At 44.4% G+C, this 15653-nt stretch overlaps 1 protein-coding gene across 2 annotated transcripts in view; it reads left to right on the forward strand.

The window, feature by feature from the left end:
• Positions 1–15653, forward strand: part of VASP (vasodilator stimulated phosphoprotein) — an 863870-nt gene that overhangs the window by 486469 nt on the left and 361748 nt on the right. For both annotated transcript variants that reach the window (XM_086938366.1, XM_086938368.1), the window contains 2 exons: positions 1384–1508; positions 2222–2288. In XM_086938366.1, coding sequence (XP_086794492.1) covers positions 1384–1508; positions 2222–2288 — 192 coding nt within the window. The remainder of the gene's footprint in view (positions 1–1383; positions 1509–2221; positions 2289–15653) is intronic.

Below are 15653 nucleotides of genomic sequence, written 5' to 3' on the forward strand. Positions count from 1 at the left end.
ACTGTAGGCACTCTCTGTGCACCCTCTGAATACCACCTTTTACCCAGGTGAGTTGGTTTTCAGGACCCATGCTTCCTGTCTTCAAAAGTTTGTTACACCTTTTCATGTAGGTCAGAACATCACCTTGCCTACCTTCTTTGCTCTCCTTCACCCTTCTAAAGAATAGAAGAGACTCCATCGCCTGGACCCAAATAGTGCATTGTTGGAATGGAATGGCATTGTTGTTCTCCCTAGATCGCATAAAGGAGTTTTGGGTGGACCATCAACTCTTTGTAGGGTATGTCTGGGCTAAGGAAGGGAAGGTTGTACAGAAAAGGACTATCTCATGATGGATAGTTCTCTGCTTAGAGATCTGCTACACGTTGGCTAAAAAGCAACCCTCTGAGGGCTTGCATGCTAGCTCTACCAGAGCCAAGGCTGTTACCACTGCGTTAGCATGTGGAGTTCTTGTCCTGTACATCTGTCTGGCTGCAACCTGCGTGTCCTTGCACACGTTCTCCAAATAATACTGCTAGGATGATGTACTTTCTCGTGGCAGGCACTTTGCCCGTTCAGTCCTGCAAGACTTCTAGAGTTGATCTGTTTAGCAGTCTCACCTCCATGGAGGTTTTGCTTGGTTATCTAATCTAAGGGAAGGACTCTATGTCGAGAAGTCTCCATCAGATGAACAAGTTATTTACTTTAGATAACGCCTTAACTGGTAGAGACTCTAACTGCAGATTCCTTATTGACCCTTCCATCTGCCTCGCTCGGGAAACTGATTTTGTTGCATGACCATTCTTAGGACCTTATCAATAGACACCAGTGTATCAACATTCTTCATGGCTTCTTGCTTCTGGCATTTAAAGTTGTGAAAAGAAACTGACATTACAGCACTAGGGTGGTGCCTAAATAAGCAACTTGCACGTCACCTCTGGCGCAATTCACACCAAGCTGAAAGGCTCCACCTACCGGCACTCAGTGGTACTGTTTGAAACTTTCCAGATCCATGCTGACACCTGAGGATAATTCTATTGTAAGGAATCTGCGGCTTTCTAGAGTCTCTACCAGATAAGGCGTTACCAATGGCATGTAAATTGTTTGTTAATGTTAAGTTACAATCAGTTGTATTGCATGCCTATGCATTGTGTACAGCCTCATAGTGGATGGCCTTTCTGTATGTTTCTGAAATTTCTCATTAACTAAAATCCTAGTGATGTGGTGTCAGTGTATTTGGTTGCTGAAGATAGGTCTCCTCTTGAATGTATTGTTTAGACGAGTCAACTTGTTTGAATATGATTTGTACATCCTCTGTGTAGCTTCGGTTATCTAAAAGTGTGATGTATCGTTCCACTGTAACTGAACCCTGATTTTTTTTTTCTATTCCTTCTTCTCTCACTATAGCAAGAAGAGAATGCTTCAGCATTGATCAGTCCTGCCACAGCTGCCAAAACTGATGGCAGTCGAACCAGCAGTTCAGGTGGGGGTGGGGGCCTAATGCAAGAAATGAATGCAATGTTGGCAAGAAGGTAAAGATACATTTTTTGTTCAACCTCCTTTCCCCATCACAGACTGACACCCCGGAGCATACATACTCATGCACCACTTTCTCAACCTGAGAACTTTAGTCACAAAAGCATCGTATAGTAAATAGATCCAATGTATAGTGTTGTACTTTCTCATTCCTGCATTGAACTCCTTAATCCCTTTCTTATACCATACACTCACAGCCCCATATTCACAACCTTGCCAACACTGTCCCGTATTAAAGACTCAAAGCCCCAGAATCCCAACACTATGGCAAATACTTGTAGTCACTCTTAAAAACAACTGCTCATAGCCTCATGATTACAGCACCACATACTCGGCCATCAACCCAAGTCTCCCCATAGCCTCCTTCATTTTCTTTCCCATTTTTGTCACCACCAATACACTCTCTCCTCCTCCATTAGCATTTATCATGCATTCATGCATACATCCCTTGTCTTTTGCAACCATTTATTTGCCTTACTGTTGCTTGTCCTGCATTACAGTGTCTCTGTCCTCCTCTTTCTCGTCACACCTTAGCCATAGCCATGTTTCTCATTCACTTCCGCCTTCTTGCATTTATTGTCTAATAACTTCATGATCATCTAAGTTTCTTACCCTATTCTCATTGCTGTTCTCCCTCACACCGTCTGTATTTTGTTTGTTGCACTGTGTGATCAGGATGTTTTCAGAATTAGTGTCCTGCATTTTACAGGAAGAAGCTGACCCAACTTGGTGACAAACCTGCCCCAAAAAAAGAAAAAGAGGAGCCGACTGGCAATGTGAGTTTTTACTTGAAATTACTGCCACACACCTCCACCCTGACTCATATTTTTATCATTGCCTCGAAATAGTTTTGTGACAATGGCTGCTTGCTATATTAAAGACATAAGAATTAACCCTCACTCACCAACCCCATGCAGTGGTATATTCAGGACATGCATACATACATTTTCTAAATTTGAGACAAGCTCACATGTATTTCACTCATTCAAAATCTTTAAAATGTTGTCATAGCTGTACCTTAAAGATTTTCAAAGTTGTGAAAGAATGCCATATACCTTATATGTGCATAAAGGAATCTGCTCTGTTACAATGACATGACCTAGTTTCTCATAAAGTTAATTAGAAACCATGTCCACTAGTCAAACTATTTAAATTTAAAAAAAAAACGTAAAATGGTCTTGTCACCGGAAGGTGTCAATTCACTGATCGCTGCTCTGAAGTTTCAGTTAAAACTATCACATCTAATTCTGTAACCAAACTCCTGTCATATTATGTGTAGTTGGTGGCCCATGCGCTGCATTAAAGTGGTGAGTGGAGAATAAAGAAAAAAAGTAATGTCAGGTTGCAATCCAGAATGGGTTTTTTGCATACCCTCTGGCTTGCATCTAGACCTTCAGTTTGCGCTGCAACTGATATATTGATCAGTCTCAGCGCAAAATAGCAACTTACAGAAGGTTTCCTAAACCTGTGTCTCATTCATATGCATGAGGCAGGAACCCTTTTGGCAACCTCTGCAAATGCAGGCATCAAGCCCTGTGATACAGAATACCTCCATCCCTGCATTCCCTGAATGTCAAAAATACAATCAAAGGTTTAAAAAAATAAAAGGTAGCATTCAGGGAATGGCATTAGGGCAACATGAATTGACTACCCCCACCCCTTGCAATTCTCCCCAATATTGGCACCCACCAGTCACAAAGTGAAGGCTCTCACAGAAGGACAGTTAGACTTTGCAAATCTCTTAATGTTCTAAAATTGCATTTCTAAGCAATTAATGTATTGCATACAGACTCGCAAACTAAATGAGGATGTCCATTGCAAGTCCCCTTTCCTTTGCAAGTTGGTATGGAATCACAAAAAGCTCTCAGCAAGTCGGAAAAACTTTTCAGACTTGGAATGTGTCTTTAGTACATTGCAGCCCATTACTTTGTGGTTGCGAAACTTTAGCCTTTGCAAATTGCCAGCTTTGCTACAGCAAAGCACATAGTGCAACAAGTGGCAAGGAGTAAGCTCTAAGAAGCAGGAGATTGAGGTGGGGGTGGGAGGACGGGGGGAGACAATATTGTCAGTTCGTACTTGTCCTGTCAGATAGCGGTTAGCTTAGGTCACAAAGGTGTGAGTCAGACCTGCAACTTAAAAACAAACTCCCTCCTCTCCCAAAGAAATCTTGCTAAAGCTGATGCAGATGTTCTGGAATGTGTTTAGACTTCGTAATGGACATCAGCTGTTCAAAGCTTCGAAAGATGAGTTGTGCAGTGGTTTCCAGCTCATTTTCCCTGCCTACATGTGATACTAGCTCCTCAACATATGATATACCACTGCTGGTGTACTGGTATTAATCCACGCGATTTCAGAAATTCTAGCTGGAGAATTTCAGAGTTGAAATTTCAATTCAAATTTGCATCCTATGTGCCAATGAACCGTCGGGCTCTAACCATCCTCTACTACCAGAATATGTCAGTGCTTTGTTCTAACAAAGAGCTGATAGGACTGATCGGGCCATGTGAGTCCCAAAGAAAAAGGGTCCTAGGCAATTAAAGGAAACTCCACCCAAGAAAACCCACTCGGGCAAGATTCAAAGCCCAAACCATGAAGGTGTATTAAAATTTCATTAGAGAATACAAAAAGATTAGCTAGTCAAATCCAATCAGCACCAATATATCACTAGTTAAGATAAATCATCACTAAACACTATAGTGCTCTACAAGAAATAATGTGTGCATTTTTGTTTCTTCTTCATTTCATCCAAGATCTTTAACTCATCAAACATCTTGCTTTTGATGTTATCCATGAAAATTTCTTAATTCTTTCTCTTCCTTTTTTCCATTTTCTTTTCACACCCACGTTTTAAATTTCTAGAAGCAAGCAACTTCAGAAAGTTTGAATTAAAGTTTTCAGTTTAAATTAAAGAAATAGGCCAATTATACTTAGAAGAATTATGACTTGTAGGATTTGTATTAGTCTAATTATAGTTCCACCCACAGAACCAATTATTTATTCCTTTTTCAATCTTATTAAACCATGAACCAATTGCTTCCCAAAGACCTAAATCTCCCAGAATGTTAGCTTCATACGAAACATTTATTCTGTTATTAATATAATTTTTAATAAGCATGCTACTATCATGCACAGACATAAAACACAGTTGGACCTTCTAGGCACGGCACACACCACCTTTATTCATGAGCAAACTATCCTGTGCAGGCTGATTCTGTATTTCCATTGCACGGGTGGCAATCATCTCTTCATCAATTTTAGTTAATACACCTGCAGCATAAGCAGTCAGTCGATTTCCAAAATTAGACAAACTTTCCAATCTTCACATCATTCAAAGCTACACCAGGAGGAGGGATCAACACACCAAATGTATCCATTAACACTTGACCAAAACCACCTTTCCCTTGTTTCACTCAGCCCCATTCACTTCACTCACAATATACACTCTCAGAAAGACTAAAGCCAGTTAGCAAGAGCCAGCTCAGTTACTTGGAATGTAAAAATATTCTGTTTTGCCTCAGACATCATACGTGCCTCTAAATATGGGATCACAACTCAGCATGTAATGTCTGCCTACTTTATGAGTATAATTAAAGTTACTCATGCCTGTAAATTCTGAGGTTTCCCAGTCATCATGTTTCTCACACATCATACAAACAACCTCTCTGCTTGATTAAATCTGTTACGTTATGTAGAGTACACTATCCGATTTCAAGGCTATCCTGGTGCTGAGTAGGTGTGTCTACGTCAAGGGCCTAGTGGGACTACTCCAAAAGCCAGGTCTTATGCTTCTAGCAAAAATCAAGAAGTGAGGGGGAGGTTCTTGCGTGTAGTGGCAGGTCGTTCCACGCAAAGTAGGTGAAGGCTCGACCACCAGATCTGGTTTTCCGAATGCGTGTGATTTGTACAAGTAGGAGTCCGGACAAGCAGAGGTTTCTGAAAGGTTTGTAAAAGCAGATGCAACTGTTGATGTATGCTTGGCAAGTGCTATGTAGTGCCTTAAAAGTATGGGTGAGGAGTTTGAGTTCTGCTTGTTTGTGAATGGAAAGCCAGTGGAGCTCCTTCAGGTGTGATGCGAGTGCGGCGTTGGAGGCTTAGAGTGATTGTGCCTGCCAAGTTCTGAATGTTCTTCAGCCTTTTGGTGAGTCTTTTGTTGATCCTGGCACAGAGGGTATTGCCAAAGTCCAAGTTGCTTGTGACCAAGGGCGTGTATGACCTTTCCCAGGTGCTGATTGGAAGCCATTTGAAAATCTTCCTTAGCATCTTTAGGTATGGAAGCACTAGGCGGTGACAGCATTGACTTGGTAGGTCATGTTGAGTTTGTAGTCTATGATAATCCAGTGATTCTTTGACGTGAGTGGTGGGCATTGGTCCTAGTTCTGTTGGCCACCAGGTGGAGTCCCACAGTGATGTACTCTTCCCAAAGATGACAATTTTGGTCTTGTCGGGGTTCAGCTTTAGACATTTGCTCTTCACCCAGTGGTCGATTTCAGTCATGCTGGCATTGAACTTGACCCAGGTCGTGGGTGTCTTGTCTGTGAGGGAGAGAATGCGTTGCCTGTCCTTAATATAATTGAGGATGTTGATGTGGTGAGAGCAGATAATGCTAGCTAGAGTGATCATGTATGTGTTGAAGGCGGTCAGGCTTAGGGAGGGTTCCTACAGAACTCCGTAAATTAGCTCGCAGGCATCTGAAGTGTACGGTGCCATGCTTATTGACCGGGTCATTCCAGTCAGAAAGATGCAGAATCATCGGAGTGTGTGTCCTTTTATTCTGATGTTGTGTAGCCATTGGCTGGGGTGGGAGACTCTGTCAAGCGCTGTAGAGAGGTCCAGAAAGATGAGGGGCCCTGTTTCTTCTCTTCCCATAATCATGCAGATGTCATCCTTCGAGTCGGGGTGGCTGTGGCAATTCCAGGTGCTGATGCAGGGCTCAGCCAGGTTTATTTCAGTAAAAGTAGGTCGGGTATTGTCATGCAGCAGGTCCTAGATCTCTGTGTGTTTGGCGAGCGGGTGTTGAGGAGCATATATGCACATGTGGAGTGTTGGCTTATGGGAATTCATCATCAATCGATAGCCTGTCAGAACAATGGCTCTCTCTTCTAATGCAATCTTACTCCTATATGGCCATTCAAGTGCTATTTACTTCTTGTTTGGCACTCTTACTCTTGCTGATCTTCTGATCTCTGACTTCCAAGGATCTTTATCACTCAGATCTAGTACTGTTTTCAAATCTCTTCTTCCTTGTTTCTCACCTTCAGACCAATCAGTGCGATTGAAGGTTTTATCTTCAGTATTTATCTTCAGTGAGATTTGTTTCATTTTCATTTTTACCTTTCTCATGATGTATACAACTTGCAACTGGAACACCTTGAACTGTTCTTGAGGTTTTAGGGGTTTGAGTTTATTAGACTTGATTTTCTTGTTGTTGTTTACTCCCGGTTTTCCCCGTTCTGGATCACATAGAGAACTCAAGCATGAGTCTGTGAATTAGTGGTTGGTTTCAGCACTTGGTCATCTACAGTCATCACTCTCTGCATATACTTCACTTCTTCACAGTGGCAATCCTTCACATTTAACAGAACTGTTAGTTACCAGAATTTCCTGGTAGGGCCCATTGCATCTAGGCTCCAGACGGGACTTACGATCATGCTGCTTCACCACAACCCTATCTGTAGGCTCTCGGTCGTGCTAGGGTTCTTCGCTTAGTGAAAGTGATACCAAATTCACCTGATTAGAGATGGAGTGTAAAAGATCAGCCTCTGCAGTAATCCAGAGCCAGATCATCAGCAATATTTACAAGAACAGCTGATGGAATGCAAAGAATTCTCATAACTCTGCCTATGAGCATGCTATGCGGAGACAATCCTGTAGTTTTACTGGGTGTACTCCTAGTGTCTAACAACACCAGTGGAAGAGCATCTGGGCACACTTGTGCTAGCTTTGCTTTCAGAGTACCATTTGTTCTCTCCACAGTTCCTGTTGCCTCTGGGTGATATCCAGAATGGAATTTCTGTGCCACCTTAAGTGTCATTCAAACAATCCTTAATCTTTGTTTTTTTAAAGTGTCATACCCTTTTATGAGTCTAAAGGGAATGGCAAATCATCATGCCCCTCAATAAGAGCTGAGCTACTTTGAAGGCATCTCACTTTCTGGGTAGACTTCTAACAACTTGCTAAACCAGCAGACAATTATAAAAAAATACTTGATTGTTACAGTGCATTTTTGTAAAATCTATCTGTAATCTTGTATAAGGTCCCTCTGACTTATGTATGCGACTCATAGTGAGGTTTGTATTCTTACCTACATTTAACTGTTGGCAAGTTTATATCTTTGTCACAAATTCTCTGCAATCGTACTAAAATGAGGATTAAACCAATACTTCCTAAATTTTGTAACTAATGCATCTCTCTCAACATGTGTGGGTCTATGAAGATATCTTGCCATGTTCAGCAATGTGCAATCAGTTTAAACAAGCGCCCCATCTGAAGACCGCTACACCTCATTTGCATCTTTTGAAATACTTGCTTTTTCCTATCCTCTATTCATCATCTGGTACCTAATTTTGTAAAGCTCTGAATTCTGTAAGTGACTTAATTGACATAGATAAAAATCTATCAACTTTTTTGTTTCACATTCCATTCCTTTTATTTCCAATGCACCAGATGCAAGACCACAATATTTTGGAACTTAGTCTGCAAAGTTATTTCCTGCTGAGAGATGCCATCCCCACTCTTGTGGAAAGAGCTGGAAAAATAGTGCCCTGTTGTCCCCTCTTCGCTTGGCACTCAAACTGCTTTATGAGTGGATCAGGATTGATGCTCAAGTAGGAGGACTTTAGTGAACACTGGGAGCTGCAGATAGAGTGACACTGTATGTAGATGATGTATTGGTGTTCCTTGGAGATCCGGTGGGATTAGGCTTGAAGGTGCAATAGATACTATGATATTTGGTGGGTTCTCTTGGCTCTGAGTTAGTAAAGCTAAATCACCAGTGTTTCCAGTTGGGTAGGGGCACTCTGCATCAGATACTTGGTTGTCTGTGACACCAGACCCACAAATGGCATGGGCCATAAATATGCAGTTGCACATTGACAGGCTGCTTGAGGACGTAAGGTTTTGAGACTTTTGTCTTTCCTCGGTGACGAGGCTGCCCACCTGGTGATGGTAAATGAGTGGTAGTTGGACTAAGGGCATCCAGCTTATGCATCAGAGTAATGGGCCATGGAGGAGGGTGTAGTTGCTGCACTTGTATGAGGAGACAACTCCTTTTCTACTGGCTTCCAACCACATGCCTTAATTATGGCATGATACACTCACGGGTAAACATTGTTTACAACGCATGCAATACATCGCATGCCATTACAACGCAAGTTGTTACAACAACGTGTTGTTACATTGCATGCCATTACAACGCAAGCCATTACAACAACTTGCTGTAGGGGGCAGAAGGTGTTGGATTTTTCGGATTTTCAATCCAACACCTTCCCTATTGTTGCATACACTGGAGTTGGAATAGTATATTATACTATTTCAAACTCCAGCGCCCCAGTTGTAATGACTTGCCTTGTAATGGCCTGCGATGTAATAATGCGTCGTAGTAATGACTTGCGTTGTAATGGCATGCGTAGAAAACGCATGTGTTGTAACAAGTGCTATTCACACAAGACCCTGGGGTGGAAAATTGACTTACTAAGGAGACACCTCTATTGGTGGGGATTTGGCTTGGACAGGTGGCGGGCTGTTGACATTCTAGGAGTGGAATACTTTAGGGGTCTCTAGGTGGAGCGATGTCATGTAAGGGATGGTGATGAAATCCTTTATGGCCTCTGTTTTGACTGTCCTCAACCAAACTTTTAGTACAATAAAAGGAACTGCAGTGCCAGTGCTACTTTCAATATACAGAGATGATCGCTATGCCAACGTTCCTCTTTAAATTCGGCAGGAATTAATCCAGTGCAGTGGTGGAGCTAGTGTACTCCACCAGCCTGACAGACTGTACTCTACCCATCAAACTCTAAATCGGCCAATTGTCTGTTATCTGTCAGAAATTCTTTGCAAAATCCCTCAGACAGGTGGGTAATTAGTAGACTTGAGAAAGAAAGTGTAATATCCGTAATCGTGCTATGAGTGTTATATGAAATGTATGTAATAAAGCACAGTTAAGATGCAATCACAGGACTGAATGAATGATTCCCAGAAAAAGGTTGCCTGTACTGCAGGCATACGTAATACTTCAAGAGAGATCACATATGAAAAGGGATGATTTGCCATTTGTTTTTATGTCAGAAAGGAGTATAGAGAAGCTTCCAGGGTTGATTTGAGTAGTTATATAGTTTGCATTGTTTTAGTAAGGCTGAGAAGCAAACTTACTTAACTGTTTTTTGTTAACATAAATTCCCCAAGCTGGAGTTTATTTTTGAAAAACAAAAACATGGCCTCACAGTCTGGGAGTTTTCTCCCAGGGAGTGGGACTCCTTGCAGTTGTTTTCCTGTCACTCACCACCAGGTTTTCCTGACAGTGACAGACAAAAAAAAAGACATTAAACTGCCCACCCTAAATAGGGAGCCTGGTGTAATGTCCCTACTCTGATGGACCCCCTACTCTGTTGGGCCATTGGAAGAAGGCGGATAGTTTACTGCGTCAAGTTTCCCACTGATTACCCTGTCTGACAAACTCTACATCTGGCTCATTATTTTAAAAGTAGTTGTATCATCCGGGAATTCATTTGGTGTTAATGTCCTATCCTGGAACGCAGCTGACTTGAAAACCAAGGTAAATTATCCTGACTGGGGTGCATTTATAGTTCAGTTGAATATTTGCATATTGCAAGAAACCTGGTGTCTCGACAACTTTCGCAGGATCGGTTACATGAATGTTTTGTCCCTGCCCAACACAATGGGAATGGTCACCTCTCTGGTAGTCTAACTACTTGGATAAGCACCACATTAAATTGTAGATTAGCTTTCTTGATACTGTTTCACCTGACATCCTGGGATTCGCTATATCCACTAAAGAGAATCGTCTTCCTCATGTATACAGCATCTATACTAGGTGTAGGAAGGTGGACACCTGACTATGGTTACCCCAGATTTTTTGCCTTGTGTTTAGCTGGTTTTCGACTTAGTTGGCCTGGTCCCCTGCTAATCAGGGCCCCAGGCTACCTGCTCTCTCTTTAAAATGGACTCCATGCACCCTAGGTGCATAACCAAATTGGTACTGGACACCTTGTCAGCCCCTATACAGTGCACTATAGGTGCCAAGGGCATAGGTGCATCCAAGGCCTACCAGGGGCTGCAGCATATCTTTTGCCACCCCTGGCTGGTTCTTAAATTGACACCACTGGCTCATCAGTCAGCTGGGGCAAGGTGGTGTAATCTCCCCTTGCTTAGATATAGTATACCTACATCTAAACCTATATCTGGACACATATATACCTATAAGTCACTCCTATGGCAGGCCTTATCAATCCTGAAGGCAGAGTGCTTGGTTTTATGTGAGATGGTGCTCTAGCATGAGCTGAGCCTGTCTGCAGCTGTCGGGACCAATTCTCTAAGCTGTTCCGTGAATTATAATCCATTGCGGTTATGTGCTAACTTTGGTTTGGCTTTATCAAAACATGTTGTGTAAGGTGTCATACGATTTGGAATACTATCCCCTCGACAGCCCTATCGACGGGGATAGCATCCCACTCTTCTAGAGGGAGAAGACATGTTACTTTACTAAAACGCGGTTAATCCTAACCAGAGCCTCAGCATCACAAAATGGATGCTGCTGCCACCGACACAAGTCTGACCTCCTGCTGCTGACCGAAACTTGGCAGAGGAGGCCTGGACAAAGGGTTTCCTGTCGCGGGGAGGTGCTAAACCACCCCAGACAGGAGATAGTGTATTGGGGCAGGGGGGGCTGAAAGAAACTAGACAGTGCCTGGGGCGCACAAGGCTTCCCCTTACACAATCTGGTCAGACCGGTTCTGGGGCACACCAGCCCCAGTCCCAGCGTGACCCTGGACAAAGGGAAAGGGGTGTAGCCACCCCCTTCCTGCGTCCCACCCATAGGAGGGACCTAGCAGGTAATCCAGCCCCTTGATTGGTATAAGAATGGGAGCAGTGCCAACGCACTCAGATTATCCTGACTGAAACTTATGAAACGAAACTCTGGACCCTTCGACATCCTACTCGACGTAGAAGACTGAAGAATCTCCCTTGTGGTCAAGGAGTGACTACCCTGTGAAAACAGGCACCATCCAGCACCTCGACGTTTGCTTTGTTGCAGTTCCCGCCAGAACTTGAGCGACAGAGATCGACAAGACCCAGCGTGCCTGCCTTCTAACAGCCCGATCCACAGTCTCTGCAGAGCTGAGACCCGTGGAGGCGACCTGAAGCGTGGGGCCGGCCATCTTGAAAAGACCACGAGGTGCTGACCGTGCAGCTTCCAAGGCTCCCTCGAAGCTGTGCATTGGGGTTTGAGAAGCCCCAGCCCTGAGCCACTCTTGCACCGAAGCTCACCCCTCTACACTCACCGAGTGCTGCGTTGGGCCCTTCTGCATCTTTTGGCTCAGCGCGTTTGTCCGGTCGCTTGCCCGTTGGCTAGCGGCCCCAGTACCGACGAACCTTTGAATTTGACTTGTGAGTCTGGTTGCTCCAGACTTGCCCTCGCTCCCCTGAAAAGGAGCACCCGCTCTGACCTTGCTGGTCCGAGTATTAAGCGATCTTCGAATCCTGCGTGGGTTGCGCTTGCCAAGGTTTGTTTGCTCCAATCCGGAAGCCGACACCGCTGACAGCGAGAGCCTTTGTGGGACAGCTCGTGATCCACTCCTGGACATCCTCGGTGCCCCAGAGTCCACGTGGCAGCGGAGACAAGCTTCACGACATCGACCTGATTGCGCCCGACATTGCCTGGTTCCTTCCTGGTCACTGCTGAGTGACCCAGACTCTGTCCCCTCTGCTTTCAGGTCATCTACATCTTCGATCCACCCTTGGATCACACCGGACGCTTCTCTTCTCGACGCCTGCAGCATCTTCATCTTCATCTTCAGGCACTATCGACCTGTGTGACGAAACCCGTCACTACTTTGCACCTGTGCACCCGCTTCATGTGGGTGAGGTAACTCGGCAACGCCGGTGCTCCTGCACTGGTACATACCTCTAGTGTATATGTCTAAAGTTTCGTCCTTCTAGGTTAGTCGGAAGGTTCCTTTAACAGTAATTTTTTTTAACTTTTAGGCACCATTGACTTTACATTGGTGCATGTGTGTGCTTTAAGCGCTGCACCCGAATCCCGCGGGCTTTTCCCGACTTCAGCATTGCTAGTCCCGTCTGCTCCCAGCGATTCCCCAGGCCCTAGGCCTGACCACTGTTCGATTAATGATACTTATACCACTTTTTCAATATATGGTTTGCGTGGCCCCGGGGCCTCATCCATAATTGTGCAACTTTTATATGTTTAACTGTGCTTTTGTTTAAACGCTTGTGCCTCTACACTCATAAAGAGTATAGAGGATAATTCTAGTAATAAATACATATATTTTTATAATATATAACTTGTGTGGTGTCCTTTCATTTGATATTACAGGATTGTGATTGGTAAAACAGCTTGCTTAACACGACCTCTTGAGTTAAGCCTTTAAGGCTGCTTAGTCCATGCTACCCTTAGGATAGCTTATCTATAAGGCTGACTTACAACCAGACACCATAAGGGATTGTTTGGACTGATACAAGGTGCCCCCAGAATTGGAGACATCATATATCAGGCCAACTTCTCACACTAGTGGGTAAGAGGAGGTGGTGAAACCCAAATTTTAAAACATGTTATTGCTCACAGGGGGCATTTTGACTCGCACACCTCCATGATTTTATTGGATCATTTCAACAAGGCCTATGAACCTGTTGTTATCATGGCCACTCCCTTACTGAGGTTGACAAATAGGGCATCCCCCCAATCAACACGACCCCTGTGAAGCAGTGGACTGAGGCAGCCCACCAGCCGCTATCTCTGAAGCTAATGTGTGATCTGACAACCTTTAATGGCCAACCTCGATCAGAGCCACTAGCTGTCGATACTTTCAATCACCCAAGGCATTCCAGTAGAATAGAGTATGTCTTGATTGCTTTGCATCAGACACTAAGGTCATACCTAGAAATGACAGCGATCACCATGCTATTCATTGCACCCCTCTGGACAAACTCAAACATCCAGACAAAGCTCCGCAGTCGCTTTTTAGGGATCCCAGGCTACCTAATAACAGATTACATAAAAGGGTCACGAGTATCATCCTATCCTGAATCTAGGGCTGCTATAGCTAAATCTGTCTGCAGCACTAATGGAGCTGGAAGAACTTCAGCTCTCTGGGCCTGGCATTCATTCTGTCTCAACTATTCACAAGAAGCTCTTTACTCTTGTAAGTGAATGTTGGCATCTGAATCCCTCTGGCCATGCTAGTCAAGAAATCCAAGAGGTCCTGGTTCAACAAAGATTGCAGGATTGCTAAAAACGATCATTATTAGGCTCTGGAAAGGGCTTACTCCAATGCCATTAAAGTAAAAGAAGCACTATAAACTAACTCAGGTCAAAGCTCAGAGGAGCTTGGACATCGAGCTATGGACCGATCCCTACGGTCAGTGCTTAATTTGTGCCGGTGCTTGCCGGGGCTTAGCACCGGCACCTATTGAATAGGGCCGGGTCTATGGTGGTGAGGCACTCTCTGCACAAAGTCAATGTGAGCCTAAGGTCGTCGGAGTAAAATTAAAAGTGCGTGCCTTACTTTTTAAACAGCTCGAGCCTCGCACGCACTGAACTGTTTTCAGCTGAAGCAGGCCTGCCACACATAATTAATTAGACCTTTTGTGATCTCACAGGGGCTGCAGCACCACGGCAAGTGGCAACATTGTTCATTTGCTGCCCGGGCCCAAGACAGAAAATGTAGTAATTAACTGGGCGGTGCGAGCGGGCGGAAGTTATGTTTGTAAGTTTCGTTTTTGAAGCCCCCACCCCTCGCACCGCCGCCTGTGCCTCTCATTATGAGGCCCTGCTGCGACTGTCCGGATGGGGCTGCTTAGAGGCTCCTCGTAGTGGCTCTGAGACTCCCACTCTGGAGACCGAGGGGCTCCTGCCCCTGGACCTACAACAGCTGCTATTATCAAGCTGCAAAGGCAAATAAAACGGACGGTTTTGAAGACAGTGACACACACGAACAGAGCTGGTGAAATACGAAGGGCCAGCCAGCATCCACGCTGCCAGTCAGCCACCCTTCAAAGGGGGTTTCTCCCAGCAGGATGCCAGCCACATCCATGTGGAATAGCTGGCACTGGAACAAAGCTTGGCCCCGGAAGACTCTGATCCATCGAGGTCAGGTGAGTTTAAAACATCTTAGATTTAATTCTATTATTGTATGAGCCAAGCAGTTCACACCTCCTGCTGGTTTTATCAACAACCTTGTGGCGTGTTCAATTTTCTTTTGATTGCTGAAGTGCTTCCATGTCCGTCCATTAAGCAATTCAGCAATCACAAGACAATTGAATAGGTCAGTAGGAGCTGGGAACTGCTTGGCTCCTGCGTGACCGGTGCAGCAGGCACAGGCTCTTGCTGACCTCACTATGTTGGCATCACAGCACTGGATGCTGACGCTGCTAGGAGTGCATTCAGTCGGGGCTTCTGGGGTGCACTTAATCAGGACACTTCTTCGCTTTTCTTCCAGAGTTGAGTGAAGAGGCTTCTATGTGCAGACTATTTTGGTGTCCTTCAGAACACCAGGCAGCTGCAGATTGAAAGCAAGATGCAGGCAACTGAGAGCATGTGCGCTGGAGCCTCTCACATCCTGTTGGGACAGTCAGGCCTTACAGTGCCCTTCCATTTCTGGTTTCTATGCAGCAGTTGTAACCCTATGAGCGCTGGCACATTCTGAATGTGTATGAATATAAGTATTGGGGAGTGTGGAGCCTAAACCTGGTTGGGAAGTTGGTGCCAGTGACGGAAAGGTATATTAAATATGCTGTCTCAGAGCTTGATTTGAACTGGCTTTTGCAGGTGGGGCTCACCAGCACCTATTTTTGGGGACTGTTACCTATTAATCGTAATCAGACTTTCACCCAAAGCAGAGAGATAAAAACATAATAAGAGGAAAGAAAGAGGAAGAGAAATATGA

This window comes from Lissotriton vulgaris, chromosome 9, assembly GCF_964263255.1.
Source record: "Lissotriton vulgaris chromosome 9, aLisVul1.2, whole genome shotgun sequence".
In the NCBI taxonomy this organism is placed as follows: Eukaryota; Metazoa; Chordata; class Amphibia; order Caudata; family Salamandridae; genus Lissotriton; species Lissotriton vulgaris.